The following is a 12,972-nucleotide window of genomic DNA, read 5'->3' as shown; positions in this document are numbered from 1 at the left end:
TCATTATTATCTAGAAAATTTGGCTACATGAAATGATAACCAATAATTTAGACAAAATATGACCAATACATTTCATATCCCATCTGAAAATGTGATTAAAACTATGAGTTAAATACAAACAAAAAAAACGTTTACTATTATTTTCCTAATAAAAATATAACAGTGAACCGTTATTTATTTACATTCAGTAAGATACAAAATATTAATCTCTACGCATGAAAGGTGGAAACAAATAGATTGTAAATTATAATCAATTAATACAATTTCATACATAATACATATTTTTAAACATTCATTCCTTTATAATTAAAATAACAGATATGATTATAATGGGAATGTGTTTTATTTGATGTGTCCAGTATAATTGATGGAATCACAATTGATTCATCACTGGGTGATGATCAATGTCATGTGTGTCAAGTCCTTCTTAGTGCAAATCGAATGCTATCGACCAAGTTGCAATGTGGCCACTAGTCTAGGTGACTCGATATTGCGTGCACTATGTCGAAATAAGATGGTGGTTGGAGGTAGTCAACAAGAAACCTTGGACCTGGGTTTCGTGCTACATCGCATTCGTCAGCAAGATGTACCTGTCAACTTGAGGGAACTGGTGCTCCCTAACGCATACGATCCCGTGTCACCCAGCTTCACAGTCAAAGACGTTACCACTGAGCTATCCAGGTAGCGGCTGACCTCCTGTAGGACTGAGATGTATTTACAGTTGATCGATCATTGAGTGGTGAAGCTGAGTGGCACGGGATGAAATCCGTCAGGGAGCATCAGTTCCCTCAAGATTACAGGTACACTTTTCTGACGAATGACAAGTAGCGCGAAACCCAGGTCCAAGGTTTCTTGTTGACTACCTCCAACCACCATCTTGCAATTGATGGAGTCTAAATTAGTTATTCGGATGTTTGGTCTGTCATGCGTGTGCCTATTAACTTTAAAGCGATAGATTACGCTGATTGTTTTTAATTTACGATAACAATATAAATCCTTTACTCATTACTTATATAATCTAGAAATAAACTTGTGACCCTCATGTGCCTGTCTATTTATTTTATAATGACATCTCTAATTTATAAGACATCTGATATAATACACATAAATCGTACATGTCTAATGTTATTAAAGATGATTTATGATGTAGGATTATTGTGTCGAGTTGAATGAACTAATACTAAACTACGTCTTGACTTTTTGTATTATAGTCTATTGATATTCTATTTCCTAAACAATAATATCTTCCCTATCTCAGTGAACACTAATTGTTGCTTACATACAATCTCAAAGGAATGGTGAATGCACTTATCCTCTTCAAACCAGTAACGATATTCGTGCATTTTAACTGTTTATCCTAAATAGTTCAACAGTAAAATTTTTATTAGTTTTTTTGGCCTTTGTCTTTTTTTTCCAATGTCAACATCTACATTTAGACAAACCTAAAATAAATTTAACCAAACACAAATGATCTACAGAGAATTGTGCTGTTGAAATTGAATAATCATACCATATTGGTTCATATGCTTGTTCAACTATTCATACGTGCATACAGTACTGTTTAAATCAATAAATTAACCGATATTTTGGTTATTTAACTTTGATGATAATAACAAACACCATAATTTGCTAATTACTAAGGTTCAGTGGATTAAATGTTAAGCGTTCGCGCGCGAGACTGAAGGTCCCGGGTTCGAATCCCGCGTGCAGAATCGTAGATGCACAGTGCTGAGGAGTCCCATACTATGAAGAAACGGCCGTTCAGTGCTTCCAGGTTTACGATGGTGGACTAACATTGATCGGTTCATAATTTCAGTGAGACTCAACAATCTTCAAAATCCTATTCAGATATTTAATAATTGTCAGTCTATACATTTTACGTTGGATTGCGATTATCACAGTAGTTACTCATAATCTCAAATATGTAAACCATTAATTTAGTTTCAAAAATCATTAAACTCACACAAATGGGAAAGATCATTTTTGATGATCAAGTAGTATGAAGTGTGCTTAATTGTTAATATTTCATTTTTGAGACTCCGTTTCTTTCTTCTTCTCCTTCTTCACCTTTTTGTTAACTTCGTCTCATTTCTTATCCTTAGGCTATTGTGTTCCATATCAATTTCTAAAAGATAACGCTCAACAACTTGGTGCAAGTGAATCATCTGCATCGTATTTATTAGCTTATCTTGGTGGTTCAAATACAGTTGGAAGAATATTGACAGGTATGTAAGAGAAAGAAAAGTCTATTGTTTATTTGATTTATGTAAACAAATCTTTTGTTTCTCCACTTTGTTTTATCACCGGGTTATTCCTTCTATCATTAATAACAATGCAATCTACTATTTCAGATTATTAAAACCATTACATTCTATAATAAAACTCAATTGAATCTTTGATATACACTGTCTTATATCATATATAAGAAAAATATGATGATTACTAGTGGATTAGATTATGTGGACGTGTTTATGTTAACAATGTATTGGTACTGTTATCGGTCCTCTTAGATTTGTATTTTTAGGATGTTTTTTTATACCATTTTATTATTCAATATAATGGTTGCTTGGATAGTAGAAAAAGCATATAAAGCTATTCAGGGAAATATACGGCAACCAGTTAATGGATTCTATGATTTATACTATTGAGAATTATTGTTTGACGATAGTACACTCTACGATAAAACAACTGTTTGAAGTAGAACAACTATATTGGCAGTTGTTTTATTTTAATAATTGCGTTTCATACTTTATTTACCTTTCTTCAATGTTATTTCTTTCTATAAAAGAAAATTAGAGATTGTGTGACTTGCAGCAATTTACATATGTGGTTACATTTTGCTTGTTTGCTATTTAAATAAGCACATACTTATTTAGAGTTGATTTGCTCCTTGTTTGAACCTTGAAACTAGTTAAATATTTACCATCTCATTTAATAAAGGGACTTTCAGCATATATCCAATTTGGTAAACAACAGAAATATTGATTTTTCTTCCAAGTTTACCCAACCAATAGGCTTCAAAATAAACAAGTTGTTTTATTAGTTTTAGTTAAACCAATGTATGTTGATCAATAAAGTAAAAAATAACTGAATAAACTTCAAAGTTTCCTTTGCCTGCGATTTTTTGTATGTTGAGGCCCACTGATGCAAGGCTTTTACTACACTGGTTGTCTTGACCTGCATCTATTGATGTGTATTGGATAGAAGGTCCAGGTCACCTGCGAAATCCGAATCGTATAGTCGCATGCAGGCTGTGCATTTTATTCCGTGCTTCGCCTCAAATGTGGAGGTCTTCATAATTCAGCGAAACATCAGAAGAAAGAGAAAGGGCGAGAGCAAGCAGCGTTGTATGACACCAGTATTCACTTGGATTGCATCTCTGAATTGTCATTCGTGCACGACTTTGCAGTGTCGTCTGTCATATGAATTCTGCATGATGATGACGATCTGAGGTACACCATAGTGTCGAAGAATGTCCCACAAGGTTCTATCCACGTTGTTGAATGCTTCTTCATAGTCAAGAATACTTAGTGTACTTTTTAAATATCATAAAACTGGAAAATCAGTGGTCGTTTATTAAGTTTATAAAATTAAAAAATTTGTTTTTTTGTTTATTCAACGTCAACTAATGTGATTTGTTCAAGTTTTTAGAATTTAGAACCAACACTTGGAAATAATTTAGTTATTTATTAAATACGAACATATTATACTAGGTTCTCTTTTTATAGAGATTAACAAGTATATGCACTTAGTGACTGGCATGTGATTGGAAATGAATATTATTTTGAAATTACATAATTGTGATTAGACTTCAGCTGACCCACTCATTTTTTGTATTATAATTAAGTTTCTAACCATGATTAAGTTTCTGTTTTGCCTGTTATAAAATCCTTTGTATTTTACCGGTTATATGTTACATCTTTGTGTGGTATATTCATAAGTTTATCAACAACAAGTTAAAGGTATAAATATAATTAACTATCAAGTTTCATAGTATTAATCAAGAGTTACAGAGTACTAATAAAATGACTGTTGAATTCAATTGCTAAAACTTGATTTATCGTGATAAATTCTTTGTTATATTTATTAACATCGATAACAATTGTTCATATTAATATCCTGCTAGTATGTATATGGCTCAGAATCGATCACAATGGCGTCGGTGTATACACTCTCTGTCTTCCCTTAAACTAAGAGATTAAAATCACTTCATATCTTTCTATCTACGTACTAAATCATTCTTCCTGTACTATATTCTTATTGCAATCTTTCTTTTTTATATTACCATCATTGAATTAACTACTTATATTAATCCGGTGTTCATCTTGTTGTGTTAATGATGTATGGCAACTTGAACCGATGCATATATGTGTCTGGTCCTACGTTGTAGTTGACTGACTGACTGACTGATGTACAATTCAGTTACATATTGTCTGTATAGTTATTGTTTGTATTTAACAAATGAATATTTTGAGGTAGTACACTTTCAACTTAATACATAATTTGCATTTGCTAATGAAAGAATACTTCAAGATGAAAGTTATTTTAAGTAGATTGTAGATTTTTATTTAATAAATCATTCCATAGCATTTATATTCACTTAAAGTTTTTAGATTTAAATACGTAGTTAAGGATTAAAATGATAAATTCCTTATTTTATTTCTCTGCATATTGGAGGTTTACTAGTTTTAAAAAAATAGAATTCTTTTCCCAAAGATAATCGATATAGGATAAAATCTCATTTATACAGTCAGTTATATCACTCGAGAGAAAAAAGCTATATCAATCAATAAGTGGAATATGGATATGGACATATGTAAATAGACTTTTTTTAATGTCATGTCTAAGATAAGGGATAGATAGATTGATCAATAGTTAAATGAGAATAAAGTAAAACTTTATTAACTTAATGTATTCACCTACAATGGTGAAATGAACAAAAGAAGATGCAATCAAATATTTATTTATTTATTTAAACACATAAACATTGGTACAACGAGGCACCAAGTACATATGCGCCACATAAATCATTCGATTTGTGTGAGGGCTGGGATACTGCCTGGGTGCCCAGGCCGAAGCATATTTACTATAGATATTCTTGTTCTGATATTCTAGATCTTCATAAAATTCTAAAGCTTACCAATGTCACATTCGAATAGGTTTATACAATCAGTTTACTTCTAGTCAGGTAGAAAAGTATCCAGTTTAGATCTAAAAGATCTAAAAAACAATTATTACCTCAAAAATCATACTTATGAACGAACCAATTTAAAGAAAATTTTTCTAATTATCATTTACGTAAACAAGATTCATGACATTTAAATATAGTGGACATTAATTTTACTTTTAAATATCAAATTAAAAAAAAAAATCCATCATCACTTCAGTTGTGTGACGTATTCAGTCTAAACAATGAAATAAAACTTGGATAACGTTAAAGCTAAATAAATGTACATTTTTGATCACTATGACAGTATATTGAAAGTACAAACAGATTGTCTTCTCATTTATGTATACGTTTTGATCATAATTCATGAAAAGACCTTAGAAACTGTATACCATACAACAAAAAAAACTGTAAAAGCAAATAATAGTTACAAAATAGTCACAACATTTTTAAAAGAAAATGAATGATTTAAAAATAGGGCAACAGTCTTTCGTCTGAAACATTATTGCCTTAGTTATACAGTTAGTTAAAATGAAAGTCACTATTATCCACCTTCAACTTTTTTTTCAACTGTAATTCCTTTTTATTCACTTGGTATTGTTTACTCGTATAGTTTCATTATTGTTAAGGAATACAACTAATTAGTCTCTTGTTAGTATATGTGAATCCTTTGTAAACTGACACGGTATTGCCTTAAGTCACAAGCTTTATAAGCAAAGATGAAAAAATGACTAGCAGCAGAATCCAACACACACACGTACAGCATGCACGTACATCCAACTGACGAGTCTTGAATAGGACGAAACACACGCCTTGGATTCCAATGCTAGCCACTATCCGTCTTTACTTAATTCATTTGTTTGATATGAAAATAAACAAATAAACTGTTAGTAAAAAATGAATTCCTCTTTCAGTTTCATATATTTTTAAGTAAATGAATTTAAATAGTTGAGATCATGAGTCAGTTGAAACTAAATCACCATGGAAAACCTGAAAGCACTGGACGGCCACTTCGTTCTATTGAATGACTCCTCACCAGTGCGCATTTACGGCCCTGCCTCGTGGGATTCGAACCCACGACCTATCGGTCTCGTGAGCAAGTGCTTAACCACTAAACCACTAGGCCGGCATCCAGCGGTATTAATGTCTAGCTTCATGTTGAGCAACACATCCACCATTGTCTTCAGTGAGTTATGTAACTTTCAAAGATACATATACGTATGTTTATTTGTAAATGAGAAGTGAAAATATATTGATTTTAATAAATTTGCAAACATGTAATTATTATAATCGTTAAATTTAATGAAAATTCTTTACAAATGATCGATTTATAGGTTGGTTATCTGATCAATCATGGGCTAATGTACTTTACATTAATAACATTTCATTGGTTGTATCTGGATTACTTACATCTTTGGTCCCGTTGATTACAGTTTACGGAGGATTGATTGGCTATTCATGTATATATGGACTCTCAATATGTAAGTGCACTGTGCTTTAAACATTATTTATCTATAAACAAACATTTAATTTACAGGGGGTATTTTAATCAGTTAACGTGATATTGTTTAGGGAATATGATTCTTCTATATTAATATTTCTCAGGAATTTATTATTTGAGCACATCGGGTTCACAACTTTTGTAGCCCAGTATCTGACTCCGGTTTAATCGTACGAGGGTGCTATGAACATAAGTCTTCTATTTAACTCCGTTTGTGTTACAACGGTAATAAAAAGCCAAATACGGGTTGAGTTGGAGGAACATATTCCAAACATTTGTTTATCCAGGCAAATATTCAGAATAGGAAGCCGGGAAGCATGGTGGAGAAGGCGAGTTATCAGGCGTAACTCAATACTTATAGTCAGACAAAGATAGGCTACAGACATGTGACGGATAAGATAAGCAATCCACAAACATATGAAAACAATCAAAGTTAATAAGCGAATAACTGACATGGCCAAAATTTGACTCAATACGAATGAATGAATTGGTATGTCCAGAAACTAGAATAACTTATGTGGGCTTGATATGGTACTAGACACTACAATATCATAGTGTTGATTTACACTTAATCAAAGTCATGGGTTCGAATTCCAGTAGCAAGTTTGTGGGTGCGCACTGCTCAGTCCCATACAAGAACGAAAAGGCCGTCCAGTGCTCCAAGGTTTCCAACGGTTGTATAACTTCGGTTGGATTGTAATATAAATATAATAAACCTCAAAGTGAATTGTGACAACGTAGTAAGAGCTTTAGTGACTATGTTTCTATACGGTGAAGTTGATTTGAATAATCTTTATTAACTGATAATTTATTTAACCCCTCAAGAAATCCTCCACAAAGCCTCCAGAATCCGGTAAAGAACAATAAACATCTAGCCAAATCAGTATCGAGTAGACAAATCCTAGAAACATGTTGAAAAATGAAAGATTATATAATCTATATTATTTTCGTTATATCTCAATGGGTAAAAAATTGTATTACTGACTTATCATGACTTCATGTAAACCACTTCTTCAGAGTAAATAAAAAACGTTGGAAATATAATTTTCTACTCACTGAGATATAACAAAAAATATTCTAATGAGTAAATTTTTACCTAATGCTCAATTTACTTGAAACTATCAAGTCTAACCTTGGCATTATTACCTACAAACGAAAGATTATGTGTTACTTTTCGATTGAATAGTTACTTATTTTATTTGTATTCAGAAGCTTTTAGAAAATCAAGGTAACTCGTAAACCTGAATAACCTTGTTTTCTGCACATAACCTTAAAGGTAAGCTTTCATCCCTACTTAATGGCTTCTCTTTATTGTTCGAGTGAAGTATTTAGGCAAAATAGGAAGAGAATAGGAAGTCAGTATTAAGCGATAAAGTGGCAGACATATTACTTGATATAAATTGGAATTAATAATAAGAGGTGCTTCAGAGCACCATGAATAAATGTTCCACATCTAAAGCTGTGTTCAGAAGATATTTGTTTATTGAGAGACCCTTAGGCAAATAAGGAAAAAAATGCCTATCTAGAATTTTTCTGAACTGGTTCTTTTCCGTTTGGGTAAAATTAATGTAGGTATAATATTTGATTGTTCGTTTAACACTGGAACAGCTTTTAAGGTAGCTTAATTTTGATTATTATCTGCTTTAGTAAATAGATCAACTTCTTAAATTACATATTAATAGCAGAAAGAAGCCAGTTTTGTCTTGTCCCATGAATAAGAACTAATATATAAAACTATTGATGGCTAGTTCTGATCTCATAAATGCACTATTCATACCAAAAAGTTACTTCGATTTGTACGTCGACTAGCGGTGTATTACTCAATGTGAAATTACAGAAAATATATTAGCACTTTTCCCGAAACAATATATATATACAGGGGGATCTTTAAATTTCATTTCTTTAAAATTATATTGATTTGAAACAACTATTATTCAAAACAAACTCATTAGTATTTCACAAATGTGTCTTACATTTTGCATAATTTCTCCTTAGTTTATGCATTAGCTTATCAAGTGTGAATAAACAGTTGAAATAGTGATCCTGCAATGAAATCGAAAAATATCTTTCAGATGAAGTCTATTCACATATGAAAGGTCTGATTTATTATTCGCATATATGTGTAAATGCTATGCATGCTTCACTGAATGAAACGTTACTACTTAACTCTTCAGACCACCGGGTGATTCAGTTCGAATCTCGCAGGAAGTATTAGTCTACTCAAGATTGCAGATACGTCTAGATGGTGAATATAAACTATAGAGATATATAAGTTCAAGATTTCTGATCTACAATCTCCAACCACCTAATATGTTGTCATCACTTGTAAGGCAGCGTTTGATCTGCACCAAAAGACTAAATAAACATTGCTCACTACCTAGTAATTAATCAAATGCAAACAAATCCTCTATCATAGATGAAAGTCAATTATTAACAAATATACGAAACATTCGTCTACGCTGCCGTCAGCTTTTGTCTCCATCTATCGATCATGATTATTCGCTATAATGTAGAAAAAAAATTGAGTAGTTAACGAATCGATTTGTGGTTCAAATGTTTTAAAGTCTTTAAAAAATCATTGAATACTATGCCTAAATGCATCAAAACCATAGTTTCAGAAAGAATAAAATGTGATCTAGTCAAACAGAACTAAGGCGAATCATTGTATTATGTGTTTATGGAAGTATTTTTTTAATAATGAACATAGAATATCATGTCTTTTAAAAAAACAATAACTTCAAAATATGTCATATCCGATTATTTTTCAATTATATGTTTACTGGGTCTTGTGAACCACATAGAATCTACTTGTGAGATACATATATAGCTAAGTAAATTATCTTTCACGTTTAAACCATAACCTTCGTCTCGTTTTCATTCATCTCTATGAATTGGCTAATTTCTTATTATTTTCTTCTTTTTTTCTTAACAGCTGCATTCATATCTGTTCGAACAATTTTAATTGTTCAAGTTTTGGGTTTAGATCGATTAACCAATGCTTTTGGTTATATGTTACTATTTCAAGCTTTCGCATATATTGGAGCACCACCAGCATTCGGTAATTTCTGTATTGCTTTTATGTAATGTGCTATCTAAATAAAATGAATTTCTAAATAATGAATACAAGTTACTATGAAACTGAATATATGTAATCTCTAATGTTTGACAAAATCAATATAGTAATCCAAGCTTAGAAGGTGAAACAGTGAATGAAATGAATTTACTACTGATGTTTATCTTTCAGGCTTCAAACATTTAAACTGGATATATTTTTAGATGTAACAATTTAGGGCGTTAATTATATGAATACACCAGAAAATATAGAAAATATATGCGAATACAATTCAATAAACTTTATGGAATTTATGCAAGTTATAAGATATATCCTGTTTTAGTATATGTATGTATCATTAAGAATGTTACTTGAAGTGTACCATGAAATGTAAATTTCTATTTTACAAAGTATACACAGTAAACATTAAAGTTTTATTCTCTTATCAACAACTAATGCATACATCTGTGAATATGCACTAATACTCCTTCATCTCCAATTTAGACACTACAGAATTTAAACTCACGACTTCAAATGCTATCTAACCTATTATCCTAACGTTTCAATGCTAGCAGGTTACGATCTAGATATTTGTTATAGCACAAAGCCGCTAATCAGAAGCAGCGAATTATCGGTCGGATCAATGACGCGTAAAACACGTGCGAGCAGCCTAGAGTCTTGATTGATTCTGCTTTCCGCCTGGCCCAGCCAGTTAAGTCCAGAACAGCAGTCTCAGCCTCTGCAATATGAATCTTTATAATTCAAATATAATGAGTTTATATACCAATCAAACAGACCACAACGTAGCATAAAATAGAAAATAACATTTGTACAAAATTTGGCCAAATGTGGCTGTGAATGTGGGAGGCAGTGACTAATAGATAGGGCATAATTCAAGAATGGCAAAACGTATAATAATGGTTCATGGGTGAAAATAAAGTTTATAATAAGAGGAATATGAATAGATTATTTTTTTTAACAATTATACGATAAAAATATACTTTTAGTAGTGGTCCATAAAACGATCCCAAAGTTACCATTCATTATGTTTATCGGGAACCTACAATATTGACTTAAAATCTAATGGCAACATTTCGAATTCATATCGATCCACAATACAACATAATCATCTTCTGATTATAGTGATAGATAAATCGCCCAAAATACAAATTAATCACATCTAAAAATCAGATGTTCTTAATTAAATCACATGAAATTTGTCAGGATGAAACTAGCTGGCAAGGAAAACAATCCTTTTTTACATTATTGATTTTGTAAAGGTATCATCAATTTAAAGATGACATTTTCAAGCCATGAACACTGAGGTTAGTAAATTCGACTATGAGACATTTACATAAGGATAAAAACAGTTTGATTGGTGCTGTTGTTAGAAATAACGAGTACGACAATTTAACCCAGTGCTTGAATTACATCATATTTTTACTCGGACTCCGTTATCTCGGGTTAGATTGCTAATGAAGCTGTGATTGTAAATCAATGAGAAGTAGCATTAGCTCTTTTTCTAATGAATGTTGATTGTAAAAACCATTTTCAACAAAATATTGGATTAAATCTTGTTATTTTCGTTTAAAGATATGTAATAACTAGTTAAAGATGTAAACGTGAATGGGAATTTGAAATAAATTATTAAAATGTTCACCAATGACTGGCTCAAAGAGGTATTTCCTGGAGTTCTATTGAAAAGCAGTGAACAGTGGAGCTCAACAGGGTCTGTTGTAAGATAGTAACTCACTGAAGACAATGGTTGATGTGTTGCTCAACTTGAAGCTAGACATTAATACCGTTGGATGCCGGCCCAGTGGTTTAGTGGTTAAGCACTCGCACGCGAGACTGATAGGTCCTGGGTTCCAATCTCGTTAGGCGAGAAAGTGAATGCGCACTGCTGAAGAGTCATACAACAGGACGAAGTGGTCGTTCAGTGCTTCCAGGTTTTCAATGGTGGTTTAGCTTCAAATGACTCATGATCTTAACTAATAAAATTACTAATAATATCCACAAAAAACCCCTTCCGATATTAAAATGGAAGCGAGTATATAAAGTTGGTCAATAGATTCCATTTAAAAAATGTTGTCTTTTTTGAACGCTTTTTTTTATCATTTTTAATAAACCGTCAATTTGTTCAATTTGTTTTATCCTATTTTCAGGTGCTATGTATGACCGGTACAAAAACTTTAATTTAATCTTTATACTTGGTGGATTATCTGTTTTTATATCAGGTTTACTTTGTTTACCATTAGCTAAATTATCTAAATGGGAAAATCGTGAATTATATCAATCAAATGATAATGAAATGATTTATGATAAAACGAATGATCAAAGTTTATATCCAATACGTTTATTAAGACGTATACGTGATTGGTTTAATAAACATTTTCAATGTTCTAAACATTCAAATGATATTTATTAGAGTACTACTAAATATTGATTTACTTTTCTCAAAATATTAACTTCATCAATGTTGATCAAATTGTAATTAAAAGTAAACTTATTATTATTGTTTACATTGTGAATAGTAAGTAAAGAAAATTAAAAAAAAAACAGATCATGATTTTGTCCATTTCTGCCTATACTACTTAATATTATTAATATAATAGAAAACTAAGAATATGATCATAAACAATTGATTATTTGTTTTTACTATACGTTACTATGAAATTCATTGTTTGGTTGTTTGTTTCTTGTTTGTTTGTTTTTACTGAATGATTGAAAAAAAAAACAACAAACAAATAAATTAAATTATTTCTAACACCCTTTGACTTAAAGCATTTAATGATGCAATAAAAAAGAAAAAATTAGTCTCTACTCTCTCATTAAATTTTCTTCTTTTTTTTTCTTCATGGTGATGTTGAAAATATGTAAAACATAATCTTAATTCATATAGTTTGTGTAAGCATTTGTTTTCTTTCTTATTTTCCATTCCATAAATGTCAAATTACGTAATAGAACTTGGTCGTTTTTGTTCCCTTGAAATGTACTTCTGTTTCGTTCTTAGAATAAGAATCAATAGTTTACGAACAAACAACTAAAAATATACATTATTCCATGGTATGGTTCTTCATTATAAATGTAATGAATAATCAGTCAGTCATAATCATTATAAACTCTGATACCAAATATCCATTAGCTCAAGTTAACTTTAACATATTAACACAATGAAATACAATGAATTAGATAAATAGTAAACAAACTAAAATTATTGTAGTAACAATAACAATTTCAAAGACTAAATAC

At 31.1% G+C, this 12,972-nt stretch overlaps 1 protein-coding gene across 1 annotated transcript in view; it reads left to right on the top strand.

Moving 5' to 3' along the window:
- MS3_00008666 (uncharacterized protein) overlaps positions 1-12,764 on the top strand; it is a 40,154-nt gene extending 27,390 nt beyond the window's left edge. The window contains exons 9-12 of the mRNA XM_051217002.1: positions 2,103-2,225; positions 6,502-6,648; positions 9,601-9,726; positions 11,886-12,764. Coding sequence (XP_051073866.1) covers positions 2,103-2,225; positions 6,502-6,648; positions 9,601-9,726; positions 11,886-12,148 — 659 coding nt within the window. The 3' untranslated portion in view covers positions 12,149-12,764. The remainder of the gene's footprint in view (positions 1-2,102; positions 2,226-6,501; positions 6,649-9,600; positions 9,727-11,885) is intronic.
- Positions 12,765-12,972: the final 208 nt, after the last annotated feature.

Source organism: Schistosoma haematobium, chromosome 1 (genome assembly GCF_000699445.3).
Source record: "Schistosoma haematobium chromosome 1, whole genome shotgun sequence".
Taxonomy (NCBI): domain Eukaryota; kingdom Metazoa; phylum Platyhelminthes; class Trematoda; order Strigeidida; family Schistosomatidae; genus Schistosoma; species Schistosoma haematobium.
The sequence above is the reverse complement of the archived record's forward strand: the minus strand, read 5'-3'. Positions and strand labels throughout refer to the sequence as shown.